The sequence below is a fragment of the Lactuca saligna genome, chromosome 9, assembly GCF_052625555.1.
Source record: "Lactuca saligna cultivar CGN05327 chromosome 9, ASM5262555v1, whole genome shotgun sequence".
In the NCBI taxonomy this organism is placed as follows: domain Eukaryota; kingdom Viridiplantae; phylum Streptophyta; class Magnoliopsida; order Asterales; family Asteraceae; genus Lactuca; species Lactuca saligna.
Genome location: NC_136425.1, coordinates 139,889,284 through 139,901,784, shown reverse-complemented (window position 1 = coordinate 139,901,784; position 12,501 = coordinate 139,889,284). Strand labels below are relative to the sequence as shown.

The following is a 12,501-nucleotide window of genomic DNA, read 5'->3' as shown; positions in this document are numbered from 1 at the left end:
TGCTATGTTTTCTACCTTCTTTTATTTGTAGTCATATTCACTTTATACTTTCTTTAATTTTCATGCGCTTACTAAAACCATGTGTCATAAAATTGAGAGCGTGACCACTTTGTAGATCTTTGTGCATGAGGTAAATATCATGCAAATTGGTTTCAGTAATTTTTTAAAGTGATTGGGGATTCACGTCTTTCATGGCAGTTAATGTTCTATACTTCTATGTGACAGTAAATGTTATGTCGTGAATAATGCATGTATTATTGAAACTGACATGTGATTGTCGTAAAGTAATTATTATTGGCATCATGATGTCAATACACAAATATACACAATGTACTTTAGTTTTTACTGCTATAGAAGTGTACTTTCAAATTAATTGTCAATAATATCAATGTATTGTTACATTGTCATTTATCCTGATCAATCCAAACCCACACCAACGGCGTGCTGGGTCTTCTTTTAGTTTAAATCTTAATACGTAATGAAATTTTCATGACATTATTTTGGTCCCTTTTTTCCGAATACTTTATCAAGAGAATTATTTTATTTTTTTATAACTTTAATTTTTAAAATACTAAATAAAAAAATCCAAATATGGTACTATAAGCATTTATTTTTTTGTCTATATTACAATATAAATATCTTATAATGTGATAATCTTTTTAAATTGTTGGAATTTGAAAAATGTAATTTTTAATAAATAAGTAAAATCAGTTACGAGGTTGATTAATTCTTTTGTTGTCATGTTAAACGGGGTTGAAAGGCCTTGCCCTATCATAACCCGTAACAATTCTTAGGAGGGTGGTAAAGACTAGATCCATGACGGAAGAACATCGGGTAAACAAAATCGGACAACAAATGAGTATTCTGATTCATTGGGGAGGTATTTGTATCATAAAATATTTTGCAGAGAAGGTAAACATAAGATGATCATAATACGGTCGAGGAAGGGATAGTTATTTGCAACTTTTTTTCGTCATCCAAATATTAAATGATGGAGCATTGTGGCTTTGTATCCTATATGCACTGTTTTTTCCTTCAAAAATGTTTGTTTGTTAGAAGCACAAAATGGAAATCTGATTTTTCCATTTCTTATAATATGAGTTGTTTTTTTTTAAATTGAGTTTTGGTTGAAAATGAAATTTTGTAACGAATCTAAAGTTTACCAAAATGTAGGGCAAGAATTCTATGCACAAACCAAGAAATGTAACAGTAATAAAAAGGCATTTTCAATATAAAGCACAACATTCCGTATTAGTATTACACTGGTGCAATCGAAATTGAAAATTACAAAATGTAAGGCAAATTTTCTAAGCACAAACCAGCAATAGTAATGCTAACCAAAAGGGCAACAGACTTGCCAAATCAAGATTTATAGTAACCAAATTTACCAAAAGACTTAACATATTATCAACATTTATTTATTCTGAGAGTCCTTCCCACCTAGCTAGTTAGACATAATACCTGCCATCGTCCAAAGAGTTGATGATGGACTTGAGCCACCCAAAAAAACCAAAGATATCTCTCACAATCTTGAAGACCACTGGTGTGGACAGTTCCAGAGACAAGAATATGATTACCACAAGAACACCTAGCACCTTAAACAGTCCGAAAGTGGTCATACCAGCTTGTCACGGGATGACTCTTTTAGACTAGTAAATATTGTGTGCCACTTAAACCCTTGACGTCCTATTCAAGTCTTTTAGCATGTGTCACTTGTCTTCTTACTTCCTCGCCTGTTGTGGGTCTTCTCGTAGCCTCATGATATATTGGAGGAATTCTTAAAGATGATCGTGACTCCGTCTTGCACCGACATGTGTCGACATCTCGAACTATGTGGTTTGGTTTCACATACTTCCTGGTTCGATCACTAGTTGCTTGTGAATCATCTTCCTTCTTCCAACTTAGGGTATTTTCCCGAATCTTCCCAACTTCCCTAAGGTCTTTGTTAAACTTCATCGATGATAGCGTTTGAGACCTTGTTCTACTCCTTTCTATTGGTACGATGTGAATGATTTTACCTTTAGTAATACGCATCATGTTATCACTTTCAAATGATCATGGACATACTCCATCTAGGAATTCCATTCCTAATACTATGTTATAGTTGTCCATTGGTACGACTACTAGGTCAATGTTCCCTTCCCATTCAGCGATTTTCATGGGTAGTCCCCTTGAAACTCCCAAGATAGGATTGGAGGGAGAATTGACAACCTTCAACTGGCCTTCTTCTTCAGGTAGTGGATTCCCAATCTCTTTGCTTCGTTTTCAAAAAGGAAGTTGTGAGTCGCATCTGAGTCTATTAGCGTTTAGTCTTTCCTCCATTCAACTTGGCTTAGACTAGCATGAGACTTCCTACCTTAGAACCACTCCTTTTTTATTCCCTTGTCTCGTCTTTTATCATAGAGTTCAGAAGTCGCATGGAACTCATGTGAATTTCTTTTTTTTTCTTCTTCTTCTTCTTGCAACACCATCGCATAAAATGTCTTTTTCTTTGGAAAGTCTCGGATCAAGTGAGCACCATCGCACAAGTAGCACTTGATCTCCTTCCGCTCTTCTCTTCAGTTTCTTCCTTCGACTGCTTTTCCTTTCGTATTCACAGGTTTGGGTGTGTTTTTTTTTTTTGTTCTGGTTCTAACATAGTTTGTTCTCCCCCATTATTCTTCTTAACCGTGCTTTCTTTTCGAAATTCCATTAGATCTTCTACCACGGCAATAGCTTCGTCGATGTCTTTGACATTTCTCCTCTTGAGCTCGTTGTAGGCCCAAGATTGTAGTCCATCCATGAAATAGAAAAGTTTGTCCTTCTCCTGTATGTAGGGTAACTCTAGCATCAAGCTCGTGAACTCAACTATATAGTCTCGGATGGATCCATTATGCTTTAGCCCACGAAGTTTCTTCATCGCTATGTCTTCAGCATTATGTGGGCAAAATTGTCTCTTAAGTTGCCTCTTGAATTATTCCCATGTGTCTATGGTATATAATCCTTTTTCAATATCACCATGCTTCCTTCGCCACCATAGAGTTGCACTCTCGCATAGATAAAGTATGGCTGTATCTACCTTCGTCTTGTCGTCCTTCACTTGACTAGCATTGAAGTAGCATGCCATCGACCAAAAGAATTCGTCAAGTTCTTTGGGGTCGCGCTTACCTCCAGACTTCAATGGTTTGGGTGCTTCTGTGTGCGGCAACGTTCTTTCAAGGTCCCTCTGACGATTGCTACCTTGCACAAGTTTACTTCGGCTTGTAATGCGTCTACCTTCTCACGGAACTCATTCCGCAAAGTGTTGATAAGTCCAAGGACTTCTTCCTTGATGACACCAATGGTCTCCTTCAATCCATCGCTAGTGTCACTTATCTCAACAACAAACTGATCGACGGTATCCTTCCATTCAAGGATCTCACCGACGTTAATCTTTGTCCTTGTAAGCTTGTTCTCTAAGCTTGCTAAGGCATCTATCGATTGGTCCCTCTTCTTGGACTTTCTTCCTTTCTCCTCAACGACAGGGGGCACGTTTGCTACTTCACTACTTCCTCCTTCCATAGACATGATCTCATGCTTGTACGAACTTTGGCTCTGATACCACTTGTCATGGGATGACTCTTTTAGACTACTCAATACCGTGTGCCACTTAGTGCTTCTCCAACTAATTCAGGCTAACTTCGACGATCTAGATATACTAACGAACTTAGAAGCAACAGTTATAACAAGGGGCACTTCAAGAAAGCTTCTGTTATATAAATCAACTTCTTTACAAGGCAACTTCTTCATGATTCCTACAAATTCCTATTTATAGGCGCCTTACACCTCCTTAAATGGAAGTTTCTAGGTCCAGATCATTCTTGACTAGTCTAGACTCTTCCTATTATATACATGGATTTAACAAGACTCTAGAATATGGTATACTTGTCTACGATGCTCTAGAAATCTCTAGGTCATCCCAACATTATCCAAATCATTCTTGTGTGATCTAGCGTGTTCTAGATCGTTCCAAAGTCTTCCGGGTCGTTCTAGCTTCGTCTAGTGTCTTCTTGATTATTCCAGATCGTTCTTCTTTGTTCCATGGTCATCCATAATATTCTAGCGTCTTCCGGGGTCTCATAGAGTATTTTTGATCTCTTCGAAGACTTCTCAGGGATACTTGATTGTTTCGGAGTTCTCTAGAGGAACATCGAATTTTACAGAAACTCGGTATGCGACAAGCTGCTGCCGGCATGTGACAAGCTGCTGCCGGCATGGTTACGAACTTCCACACAGCTGAAAAAAGCAGAGTCTAGATCTCGTGAAGATACATCTTAAGACCTTGGAGCTATGGCAAAAAATTTCGAACATTGATATACACACACTTTACATTTGCAATCTAGCTTCAACTACTTTATACAAAACAATATTAATTCATAAACTAGCTTATAAGCCACCACCTAAAAGTTAATTTTTAAACTTTGTCAAACAATGTCTAAACACATTCATACTTCGGCAAGCCATATCGCAAAGGTTGGTTAGAAAACCATATTATAACAACTAACCACATGTGAATGCCCTACATTCATACCTAAACATAATGTTCATGTCTGTGTTCCGATATAAACAAGAAAACAACTCATATTCATCGACAAACATAAGTTATAAGTTATTTTCAAATGGTTGTGTGATTAAGCCATATAATTTATATGCCTTTGATCTATATCTCATGTGATGCATAAGGTATAGAACCATTTGCCAGGTGCAAATACAAACTCTTTTTGCAAAGAGATCTACAAAATAAATTTAAAAATTTTGGAGAAAAAAAATTAATATAAAACTACATCATTACTACCGTCTTTGCTAATATGCACCAAAACAAACAAACAAACTGCACAATTCATCAAATGATAACATAATACAAATTGAATACATCAAAAGAAAAAAAAAAAAAAAAAAAAAAAAAAAAAATATCCAAAACACCATCTTCTCTCATAAACAAGTGCATTCAAACCATGTACAACAATAATGACACATAACCATGTCATCATCATTAGTCTAATACAAGAAACAAACAAAGCCTTCAACTTCCAAAATCCCAAACAAAAAAAGAAAAATGAACAAATAGAAGCAGCATTTATCTCAAATTCTAAATACCTTATGCCGAATCAAAATAAAAAAGGAAACAAGATTATATATATATATATATTAAAGAAAAAAAACAAAAAAGGGATTTAGAAGATAATAAAATCAGAGTATGTATCTAAATTATGAAGCGTTATTTGGTTTTTGGGCAGGTGGGGGCGGCTGCCCGGCTAGCCAACCCCATACTCCTCCACCTGAGCTCTGTTTTTGTTTTGCATAAGCTTCCTCTGAAGCTGCCTTTTGTCTTTGAAGGATTTCAAGTTCTTTCTGTAATGTGTCCATTGTTTGTAGCTTTTGTCTCAACTCAGCAACATCCACCTGTTTATTTTTCATCATTTCATAATTAAAAAACACTCAAATAAATTTAAAAAAAAAATAGGATGTTATTTCTTGCATTCAGCCCCTTCATCTTACCTCTAGTTTAAAACATCTTGACTGTTCTGCAGCAAGTTGACCACGGACAGACTGGAGTTCCTGTAAATGATTCACAAATGAAGTTGGATTTTTATTGTCAAATGTCAATAATAAAAGTTAAAAAGTTTTTTTTTTTTTTTTTACCTTGTATAATTCTGTGTTCTTGGATTCAGCTTCTATGAGTTCTTGTTTAAGTTCAAGTGATTGTGACTTTTCTTTATTAAGTTGAGATTCTAGTTCTTCCTTTTCTGCCTTAAGCCTAGAGATTAAACCTTCACTCACTTCCTCAACTTCATTTGTCTGCAACAGTTGATTGTATTTGTAAATTGTAACAAACATCGCAATTTACAACAACTAATAATAATTAATATTTGATACCTGTGGTTCATTATGATTATGATTATTATCCATACTGATTTCCCTAATTTTTCCATCTTGACCACCTTCAAATTCTAACTCAACATCTCTAGTGCCATTGGTTGCATTTTGTACACCAGAACCACTATCAAGGGCAGGTATCCCAGACATTGTTGCTTGCAAGGTTGATTTGTGACTCGGTTTCAGTAAGTTCACCTATTTAATAATAAACATCAGAAAACAAGAATTATGATTTTATGAAGTTTCACTTCACTTCACTCCCTACCTCATTGTTGTATCGCCCATTGTATCCTCCAAAAGAAACTAAAACATCTTCACCGTTGTATGAGCTCAACACCAAACTCAACCCCTACACATATCACTTGGTGTCATTTCATTTCTCAATGCCTTTCTTTATTTCAAAGTATAACACGAAACAGGCTGGACTGTGTTTGACATGCATTGGACTAGGATTGAGCCTGAGACCGAAATCAATGAGACAAAAAAAAAAATTGCAATTTCTTGTCCCGCTCAAAAAGGTGGGACATGGATTCACTCTCAATCTCTTTTATGTGCAAAAAGACGTAAATACCCTCCTCATCCTCATTATTGAAACTAGCCCTAGAAAGCTTATCCAGTACTGTCCAATCGAGTCCTGTGTAAGAAACGCAGCCGAAGGCTGCGTTTCTTACATGGGATGGGACTAGACTACACAGGCTTTCTAGGGCTATTTTCTATAATGAGGATGAGAAGGGCATTTATGTCTTTTTGCACATACAAGAGATTGAGAGTGAGTCCATGTCCCGCCTTTTTGAGTGGGACAAGAAATTGCAATTATTTTTTGTCTCATTGACTTCGGTCTCGGTCTCGGTCTCAGTCCAAGTCCAGTACATGTCAAACGCAGTTAGGGGTGTCAATTTATGACACGACACGAAACGAAATCGGGACGAAATCAAAATTCGAATTCGTTTTCATGTCGTGTTCGTGTCAAGTTTAAAAAACACGATGTCGTGTCGTGTCGTGTTCGTGTTTACAAATCTACACGAAATTGACACGATTGAGCATGTATTTGTCGTGTTTTCGTGTTTGTCGTTTTTATCGTGTTATATATGATTAAATATGAATTAAATAAAATAAAAGTTATGTAATATTATCTGTCGTGTCGTGTTGTCGTTTTTTAATTGGTTCGTTTTCGTGTTAGTGAAAAAAAACACGACATCGTGTCGTGTCGTGTTCGTGTTACAAAAAACCTTGTCGTGTCGTGTCGTGTCAGACAAAAACACGACACGACGGCCCGATTTGACAGGCCTAAACGCAGTACAGCCTGTTCTGTTCTGTCATATCCTATCTTGAACCAAAGAAAATCATAAAATTAATATTTCTTGAAAAAAAAAATTAAAAAAAAAAAATACCTCACTGGCAAGAGGAACACGTCCTTCAGCAGTTGTAACAACCGACCAAGACAAAGTAGACATGTTAAGGACAACGGTTTCCGAAACTCCTACAAAAATAAAGCAATAATTTAATTATATCACCTAAGTAAAAGAAAAAGAAAATATACATACCACTCTTGTTATCTCCACCACCCACAATGAACCAACTCTCGCCAACTGTGACGCCAGCATGGCCAGCTCGTGGACTTGGTATCTCTCCTTGTTGACTTGGCCTTGACCATTCCATCTACAAAAAAAAAATCCATGATATAATTAATTTTAACATAAGGATATTATCAAAACATCAGATATGATTTACGTTATGTTATGTTATGTTATCTCACAGTTTTTAAATCAAGAACATGAAGATCATTGAAACATGTTGCATGAGTTCCACCACCAAATATAAGAAGATATCTCTCTGCATGCACAGCTGCAGCATGATCAGACCTTGGAGAAGGTGACACACCTCTGCAATAAATACCAATCTACTTTCATTTATTTGTGTTTTATAAGTTTTTATAATAAGAAGAAATGAAAGTATGATGCTATAATAAAAAAAATAGGCCATTTTGTTAACTTACATTGTGTCAATTTCATCCCAAGTCATGGTTTCTAAGTCTAGAATGTGCAGGTCATTCAAGAGAGTTCTGTTTGCATCTTGTCCACCAAAAATGACCAAAGTACCCCCCACAACCGTAACTGATTGACCTCCACGTGAAACCTGCAATAGTAACACAAAACAGAAATATGTTTAAAAATGGTTGAGTTTTGTTGTTTGATTTGATTTCTTGCATATATCTTGAGAAGGGTAAAATGGTCATTTTACTCTTTTCATGTGTATAATTTTTATAGTTTTAGAACATAACTAATACCTATATTTTGGAATATTGTTTGATGCTAATGTCTAATTGGAAGAAAAAAAATTATTGAAAATGATTAAGAACACATACAGGAGGTTTTCCATAGGTCTTCATAGTTGACCAAGTATTGGTTTGCAGATCAAATGCCTTCACTGTTTCAATAAAATTAAAAAGATATAAATTATACATATAAGAACAAATAGCTATATATTGCAATTAAGTTATGTTTGATAATAAAAATTCAAACAAGGATCAAATTCAAACAAACCATTAACAACTTCAGAAGGATCCTTTGAATGTCCTGCAATTGATATAAGCTTATTCCCTTCCCATGGTATCTACAAAATCAACAATCTTAATTATTTACAAATTGATAAAATCATCACTCGATAATTTTTATAAAAAAAAAAAAAAAAGATCTTGATACTGACCAAAGAATGCCCTGCACAAGGAGTTACTATGACTGAAGCCTCGGAATTTGGTTTGACTTCAACCTTTGACCATGTCCAATTTCGTAAATTAAGTGTTTGAAGATCATTTAAGTAACGCCCATTATGGTTTCCACCAAATACATACATTTTATCATCAACAACAGCTGCTGCATGCTGTCAATTTCAGAAGTTGAGAAAAAAGGTAAAATAAAAGAAAAAGAATGTTGTAAAATGAATAAATGGAAGAAGGATGATATAACTATAACTAATACCTCATATCTGGGCTTTGGGCGGGTCCCGGATACAGTAGGAGCAACCCATTGATCATAAACACTAACAGATCCAAATCCTTCCACCATTATATCTTTATCATGAGTTTCTACAGAGTTCCCATTTTCAGTAGGAATGCTTTTTGTTTCAGGTAAACTAATTTCATTCTTGATGGATAAATCTGCCTTTGGATCATGCTACATCACAAAAGGAGACTAGATAAGTTAAAAAGTTTTTAATTTGTTCATTATTGCATATCCTATTTATTTACAAAAGGATTGTTGTTATAAGTTATACTAGAAATAGCAAAAAGGTTTTTGTAGACTCACATTCATCTCTACATCTATAACAGGCTCTGAGATATAGTTTGCTGCTCTTGAATACCATCCTGGATCTTCTTCCTACTCAAAAGATAAACATAAAACAAAATTAATCAAGATTCTAGAGCATATATAGTTATATATATTCCAGTTTAAGATATATATCATGTAAAATATACCTCCAATATCTTCACAAAAAGGCGCATAGCTTCAATGGAAGCCATGTTTCCAAGACCATTCCAACTGCAATTGAAATAAGAAATGAAATTGGGTATGAAGAATGTAATCTTGAAATAGAAATGAAATTGGGTATGAAGAACGAGTGTTGAAATTAAGAGTGACAAAGGGCTTGATTCATATTAGGGTTTAGACTTAAGGAGATCAGATTGATATAAAGTATAAACAAACCTTGTCCATTTGCTTTGTTCTACAGGACTCCAACCTCTTGGTTTAGGTAAGGTACAAGGTCCAACAGTTGCCTGATTTGAAACAAAATGTAGATCAATTAATTTAACTAAGATGATAAATCAGTAAAGCATGAAAACAATGTGATCAAGTGCAAAATTATCATTAGCTTTCATAAAACATATTTGAATTTAGAATCAAGCTAAGAGTATGCAAGTTCAATTATCATCAGGTTCCACAAGATTCTCAATCCAAAATTCCTAAAGTTCACATTTTGTACTGTGTTGCAGCCATTCGCTCCATTTGAAAATGAATAATTGACACCAAAGCTTTGATTTTAAAGTACTAGGTTTGAGGTCAAATAGGTTCTAACTCTTTCTCTTGAAAGAGGGGTTTATCACGTACAGATATTCAATATAAATTACATTGGAGGTTGTAGCTAATGCAAGCACAATTGTAGTATTACGATGGATCTATCATTTCACATCAATAGCAGAAGAAACCAAAAAAAAAAAAAATCAAAAAGCACACTTAAATTTTCGTTTTTTCGATCCGAAACAATAAAATTCCCAATTGTATAAAACACATAGCAAATTAGCAACCTTATCTAATACCTACCGTTCCTAGTAATAACAATAAACCCAGAGCTAATGAAGTTCAAAGCAAGTAATTTAATAATAGAAGACAAATATTGTTAGATCAATTGAAATGATTTCGGGAAAATTGAGCAATTGAGAATTATGGAGAAAGATGCTCATAAACGAAACCGAATGCAAAATAAAAACCTGTTGATACAAGGCGTAAAGCAAAAGAGCGACGTCGTTAGAGAATTTGGAGGTGACCCCTTTGGAAGATGAATTGGGGGAGCCACCGAAGCCGGCGTAAGTAGCGGCGGCGAAGAAACGATCTGGGTATGCGAGGCCAGAGCTTGCCCTCGCCATCGCCATTTTTCTTGATCTTAATCGATCAGATCAGATCAGATCGGATCGATATCGATGAGGAAGATGACACCCAGAAGACGTTAGGTGTGATTTAAGCAGTAATTTAAGAATGAAGTGAGATTTGAATTGAATTTGGGGCGAAGATGGTAAGTGCGGAGGAGTGCTGCCTAGCTGAGAAAAATATTGTTGTTATTCCATTCAAGTCTAGAATAAAAAATGGCTGTCTCTTACACGAAAGCCATTAATTCCAAATATTTTGATTGCTTAAATACATTTTTTTTTTTCATTAGTTATTGTCGACATAAAGAATGTTATTATTTTATTAAAAAGCCAAAAAAATAATGTTGAATTTACTGAGGTGCACTTTAGCCAAACAACCTCCACTAGGGATTAAGGATTTCGAGTTGGGAAAGAAAAAGAAAAAGAAAAATAAGAGAGGGACGAATGGGAAGAAGACAAAGGGAAGGAAATAGACTCTATTTCCTCTACAACTTGTTACCGGGTTGGCTCGTCAAACTCGACATGCCAAACTCAAGGGCCAATGTTTGCCTAGGTGGGTATCGTCGAGTACATGTTCAAGCCGGTCCTTGTAGCTTAAATTAACAAACAAAGTAATAAGTAGTTTTGTAGTATTTGATCAATTTTAATTTTAACTTTTAGTTTAACTATGTTATTTTAAATTAGCATATGGCAACTTCTTCCCAACAACCTCCTCCACAATTGTGACAAATAACAAGTGTTATAGAAGTCGTCATTGAGATCATTTCATGATCGTAAGATCCTACCAAAAACATCTTGAAACTTGAAAAATATATTTACATCCATCAATTAACCATTCAGTTAATAGTAAATAGTTTAAAACATGCAAAATACATCTTCAATGCATCATTTAACAATAATAATTCAAAAGGGGTTTTCTAAGGTTCATATGTGATCTACTTATGTAACGATCCGTCTATGGTATGTTGTTTTTATATTATTTATTTTAGAAGTTTGCAGAGGGACTCGACGAGTCTATGGCCCGACTCGTCGAGTAGAGTCGTGATCTTGAGTAGCGTATAGATCGGCGACTCGGCGAGTCCATATTCGGGACTCGGCGAGTCGGCCTGCCAGGTAGAAACCTTAAATCCCCGGGTTTGCACCCTATTTAAACCATCTTATGAGCCCCAAACTCGTCTCCTTCACCCTCAAAGCATTATTTAGCAAACCCTAACCATTCCATTGAGTATTTGAGCATTTCTTGTGTAAATCTTGAAGTTTTGAAGAGAAGAAGGAGGCTAGATCCAAAGGAGAAGAAGAAGATCCAAGGTCTTGCAACCATTTCAAAGTTTATTGAGGTAATAATCGGATTCCTTCTATTTCTATGATTGATTCTCCTCTATAAGCATATTTAGCCCATTTTATCCATTCCTTAGCTTGTTCATAGTAGAGAAATCATATTAGATTGCTTAGCCTTCAGATCTAGCCATGTTTCAGTTCCAAAAACGTAGATCTATCACCTTTATGGAGCTATTTTGCATGATAGCCCTAGATCTATCCTTCCAAGTGACTTTTTAGCCTTTATATCCTTTTTCATGCATTTGTACACGTAAAGTTGGAAACTTTACGTGGTAAACCAGCCTTAGGAACTCAGATCTATAAATTGTATGCAGTGGGTTTGAGCAGAATCGAATTTTTAGTAACTGCATGCATGTGACTCGGCGAGTCGAGTCGCGAGTCCCCGATCTTTCCCCTTTGAGTGATTCCGAGTGGGGACCAGTGAGTAGTAGCATGGACTCAGTGAGTCGGAGGTTAGACTCAGTAATGAGGGACTCGACAAGTTGTTCATACAACTCGGCGAGTCTAAGACAATCTTCTTAGATTCAAGAACAACTCGTCGAGTTGTTCATACAACTCGTCGAGTTGTTCATACAACTCGTCGAGTTGTTCATACAACTTGGCGAGTCGGATGCAGATAGCCTGAG

At 35.7% G+C, this 12,501-nt stretch overlaps 1 protein-coding gene across 1 annotated transcript; it reads right to left on the bottom strand.

The window, feature by feature from the left end:
* Window positions 1-4,929: 4,929 nt before the first annotated feature.
* ACBP4 (acyl-CoA binding protein 4) lies at window positions 4,930-10,766 on the bottom strand. The gene is made up of 17 exons (XM_078973757.1): window positions 10,382-10,766; window positions 9,600-9,670; window positions 9,371-9,434; window positions 9,201-9,272; window positions 8,874-9,068; window positions 8,602-8,775; window positions 8,439-8,508; window positions 8,261-8,322; window positions 7,892-8,031; window positions 7,652-7,778; window positions 7,440-7,554; window positions 7,287-7,375; window positions 6,161-6,244; window positions 5,896-6,090; window positions 5,662-5,817; window positions 5,518-5,577; window positions 4,930-5,421 (listed from the first exon to the last, which is right to left on the bottom strand). Exons 1-17 carry the CDS (start codon window positions 10,541-10,543, stop codon window positions 5,227-5,229), a joined length of 2,031 nt encoding a protein of 676 aa, XP_078829883.1. The 5' UTR covers window positions 10,544-10,766; the 3' UTR covers window positions 4,930-5,226.
* Between the last annotated feature and the right edge of the window lie 1,735 nt (window positions 10,767-12,501).

Bases quoted from the DNA above. Each gene is read 5' to 3' on its own strand.
- ACBP4 (XM_078973757.1), bottom strand. From the start codon at position 10,543: ATGGCGATGGCGAGGGCAAGCTCTGGCCTCGCATACCCAGATCGTTTC. The intron at 8,509-8,601 runs GTCAGTATCAAG...TTGATTTTGTAG, and splicing joins CTTGTGCAGGGCATTCTTTG to ATACCATGGGAAGGGAATAA. The intron at 8,323-8,438 runs GTTTGTTTGAAT...TTATTGAAACAG, and splicing joins TCCTTCTGAAGTTGTTAATG to TGAAGGCATTTGATCTGCAA.